The following is a 17,510-nucleotide window of genomic DNA, read 5'->3' on the forward strand; positions in this document are numbered from 1 at the left end:
GCCGCCATGTCATGAAGGCGCTGTGTTTCGTTGTGAAAGCGAAACTACTTTGTTTGGCCTTCCAAAAGAGGACTATATCGCTTCGTCATGCCTGGAGCTGATCCGTGCTGGTCGCTGAGGAAATACTTAAACTTCGAGCTGTCGATCGCCGGATCGGCTTTCACCGTGGATGAAGCGGAGTCCAGCCCGGGGTGTCACATGTGGTTGCCGCAGGCATCACAATATGGTAAGGGACAAAACATTTCTGTCACACGCTTGAGGAATTCAGCCAATCACAACGCACTGGATAGCTGGCCAATCACAGCACACCTCGCTTTTTAGACCGATGAGCTTTGTAAAAATCGACTCGTTTCAGAAAGGCGGGGCATAGAGGAGAAACAATAATGTACAGTATGTGGAATATAATGTGTTTTTTTAACCTTAAACCGCATAAACACATTTCATTACACCAAATACACAAAATACTGTTCTTTTTAGCAGCATCATATCATATGACCCCTTTAAAAGAATACATGTTAACACGGCTTGCCATAGACGGAGAAGTGGGTGGGCGCGAGCGCGTAGAGCGTGCACGCGCCAAGCCAGTGCGTACATGTGTCGCAGATTTTAAAACTCAGAAAGAGCTGGAGTAGCGGCAGACCTGAGGGTGCACCAAGAGTACCGGAGGGTTTAAACACTCCAAGAGTAAAAAAGAAAACACTCCAAGAGTGTGCGCAGAATAGTTAAGTGATATTTCATCACCTGAAGAGAAATAACGGGAGAGATTAGAAACTCTGTTTGCTGCACTGGATGCTCTCATGAACATGGAGCTGTCATCAATAGGAGAGCAAGTGTTTGCTGTGGAGTCAATCACGAAGAAGAGGATAAGAAAGGTAAGGACGTTGCTGGTGCATATAAAAATGCACTTTGGTCATGTAAAGCAATGTATTCTGCACGCACTGTTTACTTTGTTTTGAAGAGATTAATACCACCAAAGTCCGCACAGTTTTCTTCTGTTGCCAGTTCAGGAATCACTCATGAGTGAATAATACCTAAGCTTGCGTAACATCTCTGAACTTTTTCGTTGCATGACTTTTCGTGTGCAAAACACTGCGGAAACTTGCATGTTATTCTCTAAAGTTAGTGAATATTCGCAAGGCTCGCGCTTGAATCGCGAGCGCTATAGATGGAGGGGGCGTGTGAGAACAGCGCGCGTGTCAGCATCAACGCCATAGATGCGCGTTGCGCTCGGAAAATCACCGCGTTTAGCGGCTACGCAGTTCATTTGTACGCGCGCGGGCCAAGGATGATGCGTGAAACATCCGCGCAGTTGTCAAAAATAATCGGACCAGTTTAGACCAACGGCAGAATAAACAAGATTAAAGATGTTTAAATAGCGATAAATAAAATAGGTCATGTTTATTAATAGAGCACGCACGAAGTAGCTGATCTCACTGGTAGGTGTTCATTTATTTATTATTGTGTGTGTGGTATACAGATGTTGTAATATACAGTAATAGCAAGTGATGTGATGACTAACGCTGCATGTGCACGCGGGCTTCGTTTCGTACGCTCCAGCGTGAGGGGAGGAAAGACCTTCGCAGCTTCAGGTTGCACAAAATGAGTTGTTTACGCGTTTCCGTGGCCCCACCTACTTCCATCCCATGAATGTTCTTGAAACTCGCTGTTTTTGTTTTTTTTAAATGGAACTCACGTGCTCGCCCCTCTATGACATCACGCACCGTAACATTCTCGAGCGCAGCGCCGTTCTCATCCTGCATAATCTTTCAAGTCAAAATACTACTGCGTGTTGACATCTTAAAGAGACAGGCATGCTTTTTTCAAAATCTGGGGTATGTTTGTGTCATGGATTGGTTGAAAACAGAATGGTGAAGTATATCCCCCCTCAACTTTAAACGTGAAAGTGACTTCTTTTATTTCTTTCTCATTTTCAGGGAAATGTGGAATATCTGCTAAAGTGGCAAGGGTGGGCGCCTAAGTAAGTTCTCATATAAGATTGGAAAAACATACAGTCATTTTATTAAAGACAAAATACAACCTACAACTAGAACACAATATGTGGGTGAATCCCACAAAAACGTGTCAAGGTCACATTTCACCAGCCCCAATAAAGATTGCGTAAAACATGAGGAAAAATAGATATTGGATCAAAACACAGCATCATATTATTCCTTTCTCGTCACCACAAGAGACGACAATGTTATGCTCCGTTAAAATAATAATGAATACATTGGAGAAAAAAAAACTTTTTTGCAGTTTATTGGTTTTCAAACAAAAAGTAGCCCTGATATTTGAAAATCATGAGATGAAAATGACTGTACATTGTAAAGTTGAATTTTGTGCAAACAACATATGCGCTTGAAACTCTTTTAGCCATGTGTTACTCCAATGATCTGTTTGGGACTGTCTCTGTGACTGTCAGGTACAGCACTTGGGAACCAGAGGACAATATACTGGACCCTCGTCTTGTCCTCGCCTATGAAGAAAAGTAAGTCGCACTCTGATGAGGAGATGAATATGCTGGAGGCAACGGGATGTTCTTTCCTTTCCATCTCCCAAATCCTTTGCAAATCTCTCTCTTTCTAACAGAGAGGAGAAGGACAGAGCTCTGGCTTATAAGAGGAAGGGCTTGAGACCTCGTCGAGTTATTCTGCGGGTATGAGCTATCTCTTTACTATTTTGATGTCCAGTGGCAGTTCTTATGTAATTCTGATGTGGTTTTTTTTCCTGTAATGCGCAAACTCTGTGTTATTTTCCCTAAAACAATATTTGAAGCCGCATCCAACTGTTGTGTCCTTTCTATGCAGCTTCTGTAACAACAAGTAGGCCTACCAAAGGTTTTATATCGATTCATATATCATATATCCAACCATCTGATACACATAATAAAAGTGATCTGATGTACTAAAGTGCCCCAGGATCTGAACTTAGATTCATTGTCCAAATTTGGCATAGCATTCACATGGGACTGTACTTGACTTTTTCTTTCGGACATGGTTCAAAACAGTTCTCTGTAAGTGCACCAAAGGAGTCATCTAGATTGCAAGATAATGTATCGCAGCAGTTGTAAAGACAATTCAGTATTTCAGAAAGAACATTCTAGCCTAACCAGTATATGCAACATCTGATAAACACTGCATAATCTCAACTTTCTAACAGAGCATCTACCCAATGGACCTACGAAGTAAACACAAGGTTCCAGATAAACCTACCCCAAGAATCCGCCTGTCACTCACCCGCTCCATGGGGACGGAAATAGACCAGAATGGGCGGCGCTACCGTCCCATAGAGAAATACAAGAACAGGCATTGCAGGTCCAAGCTCATGAATGACATCAAACCATCCCAGTATTCACTTCCTGCAAAAGACTCAGAGAAAGAGTGGGATGAAGACGATGAAGATGAGCAGGAGAACAAAGTGAAGAAGATGAGGGAAAACGAAGAAAAAACAACAGAAGTGCACCAGGACATTCCAAGTAGTAGGTGTTGTGTGGCATCAATACAATAACTTGATAAGATACTCTGCAATGAACATATTCAGCCTGATTTTTCAGAATGGCCCTCATGACCCCTGAATAATTCAGGGTCACGAGGGCCATTCTGAAAAATCTTGCCAGATATTTCTGAATCACAGTGACAACTGGCTAACATGTGTTTAATGTGATTGAGAAATACTCCACTGTCAAAATTCACCCAAAAATGACAATGTAGTATGTCGTTCAAAACCTGTAAGATACTCTGTCCTCTGCAAAACACAAAAACTTTTTCTTACAATGAAAGTGAATGACCATTAAACGTAAAACCTGGACCATAACGTACCATAAAAGCAGTCCATATGACATTTGCCAGAAATTTCTACTCTTCTGAAGCCATTTCACCTTTAGTGTGAGGAACGACTCATTTAAATAGTCAAAAATGTATGTAACCCTCCGTCATTTCACTAGAATCTCATTCATTTAAATTTAAACTTGCCATTTTAAGACATTTAGTTGTGTCAAGTTTGATGACAGTAACTTTGAACATTGGTTCTTACGTCTTGTGTTCAATCATCATTGATGTAAAACCAAACGTGAGATTTTCAGAGCTGTGTTTCCCAAAATCATAACCATAAGTAGATTGTAGAGACCACTGGTGCCAGTGCAGGACTCTATAGACTCCCACTGGTTGCTCTGGTGCGACTAACTTTCTCAGTTTTATTTAATTATTATTATTATTTTTATTTGATTTTTTTGCTACAACATGGCTTTAATCAATGCATGCTGATGAATAGTTTTTTTCTTTTATCATAGTTTATAGTTATATGGTAACAAAAGTGTTTAACATTCAACCCGACGAACTAGCTTATATAACGTTTATTAACAAAAACGAATAAGACGAGGCATGGCATACATCAATCATGCTGTATTATATATTGACTTATAAATTACAGAACGTTTAGCAAACGCTAAGGAATCAAATAAATAAATATAAAAAAATGTAATGGTGTAATGTGAGGTAAACAGCAAAGACAACAGGCTTTTCAAAATGAAAATAAAAATAAAACGTAACTGGCTGTCGGTGACGGTGCTTGCATGTTTTTGCGATCACATCAAATTTCAACTCGCACATTCTCAAACAATTGTCGCATATGTGACCATTTTGGTCGCAGTCTAGAGCCCTGCAGTGGTTTATACGATCTACTTGGGCTTACAATGCATTTGGGAAATGTAGCCCAGGTCAGTTTGTTCCTCATTTTATAAAATACATTTCACGAAGTAGTCCATACGACTCTTGCACTTCCAATTCTTTTAAAGTTATATATTAGGAACAAAGTGATATTTATATTGTTATTTGACAAAAGTCCCTTTTGCTTCCTTTCTGCCGTAGCTTTCGAATCTCTTTCGTAATCGAGTACATTCAAACTTGCAGTTAAAGATGCGTCACGACAGGTTTAGTGTCATTGACACCAAAACTTCTATGACATATCTTGAAGCAGAGAAGGTCATGTGTGTCTGGAATGACTTTAAGGTCACTAAATAACTCCGTTTTAGTTCAACAGTTCCCTTTAAAGTTCATTATGAGTTTCTGTCTTTTTCTGTCAGGTCAAGAGACAACGGAGGGGTACAGCTCTTCGGCAGAAGATGAAGCTGTAATCACCATCAAGGAAACTGAGAACTGCTCTTCCATTTATGACCATGCTGAGAAGCCAAGCGAGGATACAAGTCAAGTTTTAGGAGCAACAGAAAACAGTACAATCACTAACACACAAGAGAACGAGCCAGTCACAAACACTACAGGGGGTGAGGACTCCGTACGGGTATCACATGACACAACAAACACTGACCAATCACTACACGGCACCGAGTCAGGAGCCAAGCAAGTTGTGTTTGACCAAGTACAGAACAGACCTTCGGTTATCGAGGTACATTCGAGCACTAAACATAGACAGGAAGAGGTAAGCGAAAGTGGTGAGGTAGACCATTCAGAGGCCAAAGAAAAGGAAGGAATGGATGCTGAAATTACAGCAGAACGCACATTACTACAGGTCCCAATTGACCAATCAGAGACTCCCTCCACCACCACAGTGCATCCTGGGAAAGTCACTGTGATTCAGGTGACGATAAATTCCTTGACCGTCACCTTCAAAGAGGCCATGAGTGCAGAAGGCTTTTTTAGTGGCGATGGGCTTGAGGTGTAAGTTGACAAAGGAACCCAAGAGCATACAATAGATTCATGTACATTTAGTCAAGACCAAGTGAATAATAGTTTGCAGTAGTGAAGCAGATATTGTCTATAAACAAGGTAAAGACAACATACAATAGATTCATGTACATTTAGTCAAGACCAAGTGAATAATACAGTTTGCAGTAGTGAAGCAGATATTGTCTATAAACAAGGTAAAGACATCAACAAGGCATTTGTTTTCTTAAGTTTATCCTTGTGTCATTGTGGTAAAATAACCTTTGAAGGAAGACATTTCTGATTATACTCAGTGATGCTGTATGCGAAGACTTTTAAGCATGTAAAGCGAATCTTTGTATCTGTACCACTACTTTTCCATCAGCAGCAGTCATTGACATAACAATGAGAAGAAACTGTTTTTTTAGTTCCGACTTGAAGACTAAACTACTGTTACATCACCTCTTTTGTCCTGTAAACAACCATGTGGGAAAAGGAAAGGCCACCTGGCTTTGTTTCCATATCTGCACCTGAGCTGTCTTCACTATGTTTGGAGGCCTTTGTGCATTTTTAAAGAGACAGTATTGGTTTACTTCACAACTGCTACAGTGGATGCTTTCGTAGGGGTAGATCCTGTTCATCTGAACACATGTGCTTTAGGTGTGCTTTTAGCATGGCAGAAATCAAAGTCGAGCCTAAATTACATGTTTTGGTCGTGGTGATAGTTGAACATGGCTTGTCAGTTCGGTTGTTGCTCTCACGTGACAACTACACTTTTTTTTGTGCTTGTATTTACAGCAAATAAATGGGAAAATAAAGTTGTGGGTGATTTGAATTCATTTTGGAGTAATACCTTTTTGTGTGTAAGCCAATTTGTGCCTCAGAGTAAAATATGTAGTGAAATATAGTGATTTGCAATTGTAACTTAATACCCTGCAATTGCGACTATAGGTTCCAATTGCAAGACGGCTACATTGAAATAATTATAGTGAGTTACATTTACAACTATGAGATATTAAATCTATTCACAAGAAAGTTGCAATTGAGAGTTATGAAGTTGCAATTACAAGAAATAGTCACAATTCTGAGACATTTAGCTGCTTTTTGTTCCTTTTTTTACTGAGGCAGATTCCTTAAAATGTATTTAATGAAGTCTTCCAGAAAGCAGTGTAATAAATAATCCTTATTACACACTCTGGAATACTCAGTTAAACAGCCAAAGTGCTGTCGGCCAGTCATTGTCACAAAATAAACCCAGGAGGAAAATCTGAAGTTGATATTCTCTAGTCAATCGGACCAGGTTAAATGTTCTAAACTACTAGTCAAAAATTATGAAGCATAATAAGCCGACAGTAATAAGTCATATTTGCTGACCCTAATGCTGATTCTTAAATACCACACCTTCACCAGGCAATCTGTACAGTTCACTTTTATCACCTCTAGGATAATTTGCAGGAGCAACAGGTTCTTCAGCATCGGTCTGAACATCAACTGGCAATGACAGCTGGCTGATGAGTCAACTATGACCAGCCTAACAGCCCTTAACACATTTAACCAAACAAACCCAAATCCAAGAGCACTGCCGTTCATCCAAACAGAGATATAAAAGATTAAAGCAGAAAGGCAAATGGTTAAAAAAAATACAAATGATCCTCAAAAATAAATGACCAATAAATTAAATTTGTTATCTTCATTTTATTAAAAAAAAAAAAAAAAAGTCCACTGCAGTAGCGGCCGCTGTTGCATTTGCTGCTGCTTTTGGAGCTGAGACATTTGAGTCTGCATGTTAACACCCTGTCCAAGGTGCATGCGAGGCTGGGGCACCCCAGTATTGACACTCACTGGCTGGCTTCCCATTGGTCCTGGCCCACCCTGTGGTACAGCGGGGCCACCTTTATACTTGTGAACCCGCTGCTTAATAAATGCTGCCATTAGTTGTGGGTTAGACCGAAGAATGTTGAGGACTTGCTGCTGCTGTAGAGGAGAGCTTGGAGATCGCAGGGTCCGCAAAAGATCCTGCAGGGCTCCCTGAGGCAGATTGCCAGCTGCTGCCCCACTTACTACGCCACTCTGCAGACCAGCCTGCACCATACTCATCAAGGCATTTCGATTCGGCATTTGGGGTGCTTGCTGTTGTTGCATTTGTTGTGGTTGTTGTTGCTGCTGCTGCGGAGGGGGCTGCATTGCAACCATTCCCGGTTGAGCCATCATGGCAGGTCTCTGCTGTGTTGGCATACCCTGCCCTGGCCACTGTTGCTGCTGAGGCTGAAGTGGTGGGTTCATTCTCGGCTGCTGTAGATGCATTTGTGGTGGCATCTGGCCTTGAACACCTGCCTGTTGAGGCTGCTGCATGGGCCCAGCTCCCACCATCATTCCCTGAGGTCCTTGCTGCTGTTCCATCTGCACTCTGTTCGCTGATGTTTGTGCCTGCGAGGCCATTCCTGGTGGCCCTACCATGCCAATCCCAGGGTGAGCTACTCCCATCTGTCCCTGTGGCTGCTGATGGTGCTGCGGCATCATGCCAGCTTGCGCAGCCTGCCTGTGTAGCATTTGAACCTGTGCCATCTTTCGCTGTGCATCAGCCACTTGCTGGATCTTCATGGCTATCTCCACAGCTGCAGGCGGAGGACCTGAAGATTGCTGTTGCTGGGGCATAGGTGCTGTGCCTGGGTTGTTAGGGAGTTGCGGAGGAGTTGCAGGACCAAGGCTTGGCTTACCCTGCGACTGTGGATTTGGGGAGGGACCTGTGGAATGGGGACCATACTGATTGTGTGGATGCGGGAGTTGTCCCACAGGTTGCTGAGGAACCATTTGTTGCTGCGGTGAGGTCATCATCCCACCTGCACCTGGCATCTGCTGAAACTGGTGGTGGACGGGATGCTGAGGAGGCTGCTGGGGAGCTCCAGCTGGGACTCCACCCACACCAGGCTGGGGCAAAGACGCAAGGTTGGGTGTCAGCTGTGTGGGTGTCTGAGGCGTTGCAGGTTGCGTACCGACTGACGTAGGTGTGCTAGGACCTGTGGCCCCATTGTTGCCGGGTGATGGAAGACCTCCAGGAGGCCCACCTCCACATGGCGGTGGCTGCCCTGCTCGCTGCATGGTGGCCATACGTCTACGCAGCATTTGCGCTTGTTGAAGCCTGTGTTGCAGCTGCTGCTGACGAAGCTTGTGCTTGATGTTGAGACAGAAGGGCACAGGACACTTGTTTTCCTGGCAGTGCTTAGCATGATAGCAACATAGTGCAATGAGTTGCTTGCAGATGGGACAGCCACCATTGGTCTTGCGTTTGCAGCCCTTGGTATGTTGCACTACTCTCTTCATCTTTTGGCAAGACGGCAAAGAGCAATTAGCATTGCGGCACTGGCACGCATGCACCAGAGACTGGATGCAGCGTTGGATGCTGAGACGACGCGAGTCACCAGGGTTCTGAGTGGAGCCTGCAGACTGGTTGTTGCTCTCGTCATCAAGACCCAGTCCAAGTTTCTCCATCTTGTGCTCATGGCCCTTAGTGTTGTAGCAAGTGATGCAAAGATCATAATCCTACAAAAGAAGAGAGAAGGGGGCGTATCAAAAGTTGCTCAGTCTTTTTATCTAAAATACATGTACCACAATACCACAATTTTTAGAAACCCTCTTCAAAGACATACAAAGTATCATATATGGCATTTCTTACCTCACAAACAGTGCAGTGGAAGCGTGTCTCAACGTGGTGCTTGCATTCATTGCACGTGTAGACAAAGCGGTCCTGGCTCTGGTTGTGCAGTTCTACTAGCATACACATGGAGCTCCATTTGGCACGCCTCAGCGAGCTGAATTCAAGGTGCTTGTCTCGTGCAAGCGTTAGGAAAGCATCTCGTCCGTCCATCAGATCGCAGGCCATCAGGGGGTCAGGGTCCAAAATGGGTGGAAGGGAATTGGCAGAAGGGCCAGCGATGAGACGGATAACAAAGAAAACCTTGAAATTAAGCAGTGTGTTGACATTTGTGAGTTCAGTCCAAACGTGTAAATGACAAATGGTTCAAATGTTTTTGGGAGCTACATACCTCTTTGTGTTTCTCCATTGAAGCATAGAGTTTCTGGGATAGATCATTGGAGACATTTGGCATGCCCGGTTTCTTTTTATTGGCTCGGCTCAAGCTGCTCTTGTTCTTGCTAGTCTTCTTGCTGTTCTTTTTTTTGGCATTCTTGCTGTCACCACTGGTAGCCTAGACAGTCAAAAAAACAATCTTAAGCATGAAGTTATAATAATTATGTTTTAAGAATACATATTAAAGCAGCTGCACTAGAATTAATTTTACCATCAAGTCAAAAACAAGAAAGGACAGTAGCCGTCTAAAAACCCAGCTACTGATGTGTTCGGTTTCTCTTGAAGTACTTTTTAAAGTTACCTAGTTTATTGATGGTAGAAATATTATGCACAGCAAATGTTTTCCTTTGGCACTTGAGTATGATTTCACCCAGTACAAAATGGTTACAAATCTGAGTCAATCACTCACGTCAATGCTTTCACTAGAGGTGTTGTTTTCCTCTCGCTTCCGTTCTTCCTCCTCCTGTTCCAGCTCTTTAATGCTCTCTTCCAACACATTAGGCCAAAAATCACCCTCAAAATATGGGAGCTCCTTCGCACTGGTCAGACGATCCTCTGTTGCCTGCTTAAAAATGTCCTGGGCAAGGAGAAACATGCAATAGTTAGTGAAGGACTTCAAATAGATGGCACATTGCCGTCAACAACGAGCCAAACAAGGGAAAAGACTATCTTGCAGTATGCTGACTCAAGTCTAAACTTTTATTATTGTCAGCCAGAAGTACAGCTGTAGCAGTACCTTGTAGTCGTGCACAATTCTTTCAGCTACTGCTTTGTCAAGCATCTTCTTGTACCATTCTTGTAAGCGTTTAGGTTTGGGAATCTTCTGATCCGATGGGTGGCAGTGGAAGATATAGTCGTCACCTTCGCTCGGTGGACAAGCCCAGATGTGGCCAATGACAAACCCCATTTTTTTAACATACTCCAAGTATCCAATTAGGATCTCATGATAGACTCCAGTTCTCAGGTGACGGGGTTGGAAAAAGTGCACACTGTCAAGGTAGGAGATGTACACACGTCTGCATGGAGAGAAAGAGACAGAGGATATCACTAAGTTACTTGTGTTTCTCAGACCCCTATGTAATGTCAACCACATGCGCGTAGGGGAAGATTCTGTGTGTGCTTGAAGATGTGTGACTGCATGTCTTTGTTATTTTTAACCTTTGATTGGGAGGAGGGCAGTCGGAGCCATATTCTTGCACATGCATTCCAAAGAAGCAGACATCTGTCCCATCAATATCTTGAAACGCAAACAGAGCTTTCGTCCTGTACGGGAATGACTCTGACATTTCACCGCTATCAACAAACCTGTAAAAGAAAAACAGTTAATTCTCTAGATCTTTTCATGGTGTCCATTAAAATTCTTATTTTTCAAAAAGACAAAATGGAATTTATAATTAAGCAAACATGAATATTTTTTTTACAGTTGCAGAATCAAAGAACCATTAATAAATCCACTTTTCAATACCCGAGTTTGTGTAATATATTGATCCAATGTTGTTTTCTCATCCTCCTAAAGGCCTTTCAAAGTCAAAACTTTGATGTCATTAATTTTCAAAGGCTATTTACACAGCAGTGACTGATGGTGATGCAATGCAGTCATGTCCAAAGTTTAGAACAATTTTACTTCATGCAAATGAGCAACAAAGCAATGAGATTGACTACCAATGTGAGTGAAAAAGAATTCCCAAAGAGCAACAGTGATGCGTGAACAGTCTCCTCTGAGATACTGTAGTTGAGTGCAAGCAAGATCAAGATGTTATTGTTTACTGTGAGTAATACATCTGCCCACATACATCGACATCATAAAAAATATATATGGAAAAGCGTGGGCATTCCAAAAGAGTTTGATTCATGCATTGATAATCGTTGATGTTGTTCATGATAATCATTCATGTTCATATGATGAATTATATAGTGCTGCAATTTCCTTAGAAATACTTTCCCCTCAAAATGATTTCTTGACAAAATAGAACATCTTAATTTTACCGTTTATGATGAGAAGCTATGGAAGGCCACCAATAACATTCAAAGACAAACGGTTTTATTATTGTTAACTAAAACAGAAATTAAATCTATTCAAATTTGTTTTTCAGTTGAAATAAATCTGAAAATTTAAATACAAATATTAGATGAAAAACAAACTTCAAAACAAATGAAAATGAAATGCTGCCTTGGCAACTAAAATAAATAAAAATAAGTTTTAAAATGACTAAAACTGAATTAAAATAAATTAAAACTATATAGAAATACTTAAATGAAAACAGTCACATTAAACTAAAATTGAAATGAAAACTGAAAATATGAAAATAAAAGGTAATCCAAAATATTAATAATATTAATATCATATACTACATAATAGTGTATAAATAATACTAAAATAACAATAGTTAGGGCATCCAGTAGTATAAATGCCTACTACAAACAACAATACCTCTACTTGATGACAATCAAAAGAAATGAAGCAAACAGTTCCAAAATTCCCAAACCTTAAAAGGAACGACAACAATATTCCAGAATATTCTGCACTGTCCCTCACCTGGACTTCATGCCAGGTTTGACTTCCACCACTTTATCAGAGACGTGAACCACACGAATCGTGACATCACCGGTTTCTGGAAGATTCTGGCGCTTCAGGTACTCGTTCACTCGTGTCTCCAGGAAGCTCCCAAGCTTTGTCTGAGGAAGTCCTGGAATAAAGAGAAAGAAAAGCAGGGAGTTTAAAATGATGCAACAACTACAGCATTTGACAATTCAAGATCTCAGTTAAGATCTGCCATTAAATATTTTTATTACACAGCTCTCTAAAATACTTGATTCTCATTAGTCGAGCATGGAAATCTATGCTCAAAAATTGAGATTTTTTCCCCCAGATTTTTAAAGCTCTTAACCACTTACTCCTTGCAGTGTATTTATTCTCCTTCCTTGTTGCATTGGCTTTTTTCAGACAGCCGTCACAAACAAACCTGATTGAAAGGAAGACAGACAGAGCAGAATATTTGGAAACAGAGCGACACATCTCTGAATATGTGGTTAACTTAGATACAATACGGAACAGTAATAATCATAAAAAGTAGTAGTAACAAAGGACATCAAGTTGTCCTACATTTTCCATGTTTACAGTGCTCATCTTGTCACAACATTAAAATTTGACCCTTAATTAGAAGAATGGATATCTTGTTTTAATGCTAATTTAATGCTGATATATAAAATTCATGAATCAGGGTAGTATTTAAGAGGAAAAACCTGGCAAACCTCATATAAAATAAAGATAAATGAAAAAGGCTAACTTTATATTAAGTGTCGCTTCCTCAGGAAAAACCTTACATTCACTAATAGTCTGCTGGCTCCATTTTTAAGCCATATTTAGCAGTAGAATATATCAAATAAAGTGTGCTCAACTAAAACTAGCTCACCCCGACGGCCATATCGTCTCATTGTGCAGAGCGCATATCTGATGCATTTTTCGACCACAGTCGGCACATTCCAACAGTCTGACGAGGAAGATCGGAAAACAAAAGTCAGATGATGACAGCAAATCCACGTCTTGACTAAAACCTCAGAACAAGCAAACTGAGACGACACATTTGGAGGGAGAAAATATCTACATACAGCTCAGGGTCGAGGGTGTCATTCTTTTTCCTTTGAAACTGATCTTTATTGATGGACCTGAGGAGAGAAAACGAGAGACGGAGAACAGGAAGCCACCCAATCGAGTGGGTCATGAGAATCACTGAACAAACGCTCTCCCGAGGAATAGCATCACGACAATAACAACGAAGAAGAAGATCAAAACACAAACATTTAGATGGTTACTCACGTTTGAGGCTGGGTTGGATCGTCCCCCAGGGATACATTCTCCCCCTGGATTTCGTTGAAACACTTCTCACAGAAGTGGTACCTGTCAGCAAGAAGCCCATATTTGGGTGAACTAGACCGTTCATCAAGAGCACAGCCAATCACAGTGAGGGCACGTGGAAGCAGCCACCAATCAGGGCAGGGCAGGCCAGGAGACAGGCACACAGGAGAAGGCAGGTTCGTCGCCGGGAGCAGCCAATCATGAAGCAGGGTTTTTTTGGGTGGGCAGATTGATTGATTGGTTGCGTGTAAATTTCGGAGCGGATGATTGGTCACATCAAAGCAGACCAATGCAGACATCACAAGCATTAAAAAGGAGGGAGAGAAAGGGAAGGGGGGTGGGGAGGAGGGCAGAATGAATATTTTAAAAAGGTGTGAGAAACAAAACCGTTATGAGGGACAAAGAGCTCCGTGTTGGACAGGTGGAGGGGGTGGGTCAGATGTAGAAGAAGAAAACTAAACCGAAAGAGAGAGCGGGAAGCCGAGGCAAAAGCGCAGACGGTCACCCTTGCGTCCGCTGAGCTCTAAAACAACCGTGACGCCCAGAGGAGCGAAGGGACAACAATGGACTGAGAGAACGAACGGATGAGAAGAGTGAGAACAGGAGCAACAGAGACCCATCATCCTTTCAGGACATTTTAAAGAGGGTCTCAAGACTCGATACTAAAACAACATGGGACAGATGAACAGTTAGTACGTCCTCCTGAAGTTGGCAGCATGAATATGAAGCTGATTTTCAGAAATTGAAACATTGTACTTTTTTGTCAGTAGTTTTTGGGTCAATCTCACAAAACCTACCCAGGTCACATTTTACCCCCAAAATAATTTTGCATAAAGAAAATGAAGGACCATTAAGATCTGAAATGATCATCTTACAAATGTCTTTCTTTAAATGCAGCATAAAGGCATCAGCCACATAATAATAAAAATATATTACACAACATTATATATGGCTGCTTCCACATGGGCTTCTTTTTTTCCTACCAGGTGTTGTCATACTCTTTTGTTGTCAATATATTTTAACAATAATAATATTATTATAAAATAAGTGTTGTTATATTACAACCTTTTATATCAATAGATTTTTAATAATCATAATTTAATGTTAGATTACATGAAAACAGTTAAAAATATTTTTGTCATAACATTTAGTTTTCAATGTTTTCATAATAATAACAATCCAGTACCTTGTGTTACTTTATATTATAACCTTTTATTTTGAATATATTTTAATAATAATAAAAAATAACATTGAAATATAACACTTAATAACATAAGTGTTATATCACAACATTTTATTTTTAATAGATTTTGGAAGGAAAAAAAAAAAACAATATTCAGCCTTCATGTTTAAAATTTAAATCTTATTTTCGTATTTTAATTTTAGGCTGAAATGTGACCTTGACACGTACATTACGTTTTATGTAGCATTTTTAAATAACGAAAGTAAGGTTCAGATTAAGCCTAAGGTAGCCAAAGTTATACAAAAGCTTTGCATAACCCATGCTTGTTTACCGCTGAAACCTCTGATTCTGGTGAAAGTCTTTGCCAGCCTAGGTGAATAAGTGTTTTGCTGTTAGGGTCTAAGATGATGCAACTTAGAAAATTGGCAATAATTTTCAATAACTCAGAGGAAGAGGACTGCAATCGTTTTGGTGCTTCCTTCTTATTAGCACTTTGTTATTTTGTGCTTGTAGCTACCAACGGAGGTAATCAGCACAAATACTTGCCAAAACACACCTGCCAATATGTTAATTGTAAGAACATCAACAAAAACGTCAAAACAGAACTGAAGTCAAAAATGCAGACCCTCTTTAAAATGGCAGGTTAAAATCAGAAAAAGAGCAGAGATATGAAATGTGGCCTATTTTGCCACCGAAAGTCAAATCAACAGGCCTGAAATTCAACAACACCCTGATGTGGGGAAATATGTGCTCACAGCAGAACAGCATTTACATTTTTACAAAGCACATGAAAACAGACCTCTTAAAAATACTCACCTCAATCTTTTTACATACAAATACACAATGTAAACCAAATCTGAATGTGTCAGATGTAGTGGAGCAGCCTAGTGTCCGTTAAAGTGTTCAGAAAACAAACAGCTTTCATAATACTTCATTCTAGCACTGGGCTGCTTCACAGCAGTGCTTTTAATGCTGCCAGGCAACATCAAATTGATTTTAGGCTGAAATGCAAATGATCTACAATAGTGTGACGGGGTCAGGCAATTACCCATCAGGCCACATTCACTAGGATATAACTATTCGCATTAATATAAGAACTTGCTTCTGTTTGTATGCATAATATAGACCCAATTTAAGTCTCTTTGAACTTTCAAGTGGTTATTCTTACTCTAATAGGACTGATAAGTCTATATTTTAGTGGCTGTACTGCATAGCATTAAGTTAAGGGTGCGAGTGACTATGTGTGTAGCGTGGATATCATCTCTGATACTGACCTGTTCTGGTAACTGAAGTATGCAGCGTCTCGAGGGATGGTACACAGCTGTTTGCCATAGCAGCACAGAGTTTGAGGAGAAAACTCCAACTTGAAAGAAGAAAAATAGGGATAGAGGGGTTAAAAGAGAGAGAAAGAGAGGAAGAGGAGAGTGGGGTAGCAATATCCCATTGGTTTTGGTCAGATAATGATATTAAAGCAAGAAACCACAATCGACCTCATAATGTGCCAAACACTACAACTTAACCGTTGTAAAAACGCTGTAATAAGTGTTTTGCTGCTTTTATACATGGAAACAGCAATATGACTAAAGATAAAAAACTACAACAACATTATTATTAATAATAATGATCAGTAGTAGCAGTGGTTATAATACATATTAACATGCATTTAAAGCAAATATTAACTATATTGCTTCCTTAATTATTTTTGTAATTAAAAAAATATTATTAGTAATAAATGTTATATTATTAAAATAAGTTTGGCATTATATCGTAGTATATTATAATTCTTCTTATCAATAATAACTAAGTAACTAAATAAAAATAAGTATTTATAATTCACATTTAACATGCTTGCTGTAATTACTATTATTATAGTTATATTGTTAAATAAGTTTAGTATTATATCGTAGTATAATATAATTCATCTTGAGAAGTAGTAGTAGTAGTATTATACATTTAAGGCACTAACTATATTGTTGGCTGAAATTGTTATAATAATATTAATAAATGTATTTATATATTGCATGCTTGCTTGAAGAACTATTGTTAAAATTAATAATAACAATTTGATATATTGTTAAATAAGTTTAGTATTATATGAAGTATTTAAAATACTTAAAGGGGTCATATGATGCGATTTCAATTTTTCCTTTCTCTTTGTAGTGTTACAAGCTCTTGGTGCATAAAGAAGATCTGTAAAGTTGCAAAGACTAAAGTCTCAAATCCAAAGAGACATTCTTTATAAAAGTTAAGAGTCAACCACACCTACCTAAAACGGCTCGTTCTAACACGTCCCCACATGTCTACGTCACTATGTGGGAAGATTTGCATAACGCCGCCCAAATGTTCACGCAAAGAAAGAAGGCGTAACTTTTATTCTCGCTGTAGTATTGTTGACGCTGCAGCCATGTCGTGAAGACGCTGTGTGCTTCGCTGTGAAAGCGAAACTACTTTGTTTGGCCTTCCAAAAGAGGACGATATCCACTTCGCCATGCCTGGAGCTGATCCGTGCTGGTCGCTGAGGAAATACTACAACTTCACGCTGTGGATCGCCGGATCGGCTTTCACCGTGGACGAAGCGGAGTCCATCCCGGAGTCGTCACATGTGGTTGCCGCAAGCCTTCCGGACGCTCCTTCGTCGAAATCGCTGGCTGCCCCGTTCTCAAGCCCACCCGCCTCTGCTCACTCTAGCCCTCCGGCCGTTCCTCACTCTAGCCCCCAGCCTCTGCT

At 40.4% G+C, this 17,510-nt stretch overlaps 2 protein-coding genes across 2 annotated transcripts in view; one reads left to right on the forward strand and one right to left on the reverse strand.

Annotated features, from left to right (window-relative positions):
• Positions 1–565: 565 nt before the first annotated feature.
• Positions 566–5,764, forward strand: LOC107672137 (chromobox protein homolog 8-like). Its single transcript, XM_016465236.1, has 6 exons — positions 566–872; positions 1,935–1,978; positions 2,423–2,488; positions 2,590–2,656; positions 3,160–3,478; positions 5,081–5,764. Exons 1-6 carry the CDS (start codon positions 798–800, stop codon positions 5,674–5,676), a joined length of 1,167 nt encoding a protein of 388 aa, XP_016320722.1. The 5' UTR covers positions 566–797; the 3' UTR covers positions 5,677–5,764.
• An 898-nt stretch (positions 5,765–6,662) lies between these two features.
• The window catches only part of LOC107672115 (histone acetyltransferase p300-like), a 41,407-nt gene continuing 30,559 nt past the window's right edge, over positions 6,663–17,510 (reverse strand). The window contains exons 19-31 of the mRNA XM_016465201.1: positions 16,058–16,146; positions 13,562–13,642; positions 13,354–13,410; positions 13,158–13,235; positions 12,640–12,707; positions 12,281–12,431; positions 10,903–11,049; positions 10,481–10,760; positions 10,154–10,321; positions 9,701–9,862; positions 9,331–9,612; positions 7,381–9,197; positions 6,663–6,678 (exon numbers count right to left, since the gene is read on the reverse strand). Coding sequence (XP_016320687.1) covers positions 6,663–6,678; positions 7,381–9,197; positions 9,331–9,612; positions 9,701–9,862; positions 10,154–10,321; positions 10,481–10,760; positions 10,903–11,049; positions 12,281–12,431; positions 12,640–12,707; positions 13,158–13,235; positions 13,354–13,410; positions 13,562–13,642; positions 16,058–16,146 — 3,396 coding nt within the window. The remainder of the gene's footprint in view (positions 6,679–7,380; positions 9,198–9,330; positions 9,613–9,700; positions 9,863–10,153; positions 10,322–10,480; positions 10,761–10,902; positions 11,050–12,280; positions 12,432–12,639; positions 12,708–13,157; positions 13,236–13,353; positions 13,411–13,561; positions 13,643–16,057; positions 16,147–17,510) is intronic.

The sequence above is a fragment of the Sinocyclocheilus anshuiensis genome, unplaced genomic scaffold, assembly GCF_001515605.1.
Source record: "Sinocyclocheilus anshuiensis isolate Anshui unplaced genomic scaffold, SAMN03320099.WGS_v1.1 scaffold12, whole genome shotgun sequence".
NCBI classification, from domain to species: Eukaryota; Metazoa; Chordata; class Actinopteri; order Cypriniformes; family Cyprinidae; genus Sinocyclocheilus; species Sinocyclocheilus anshuiensis.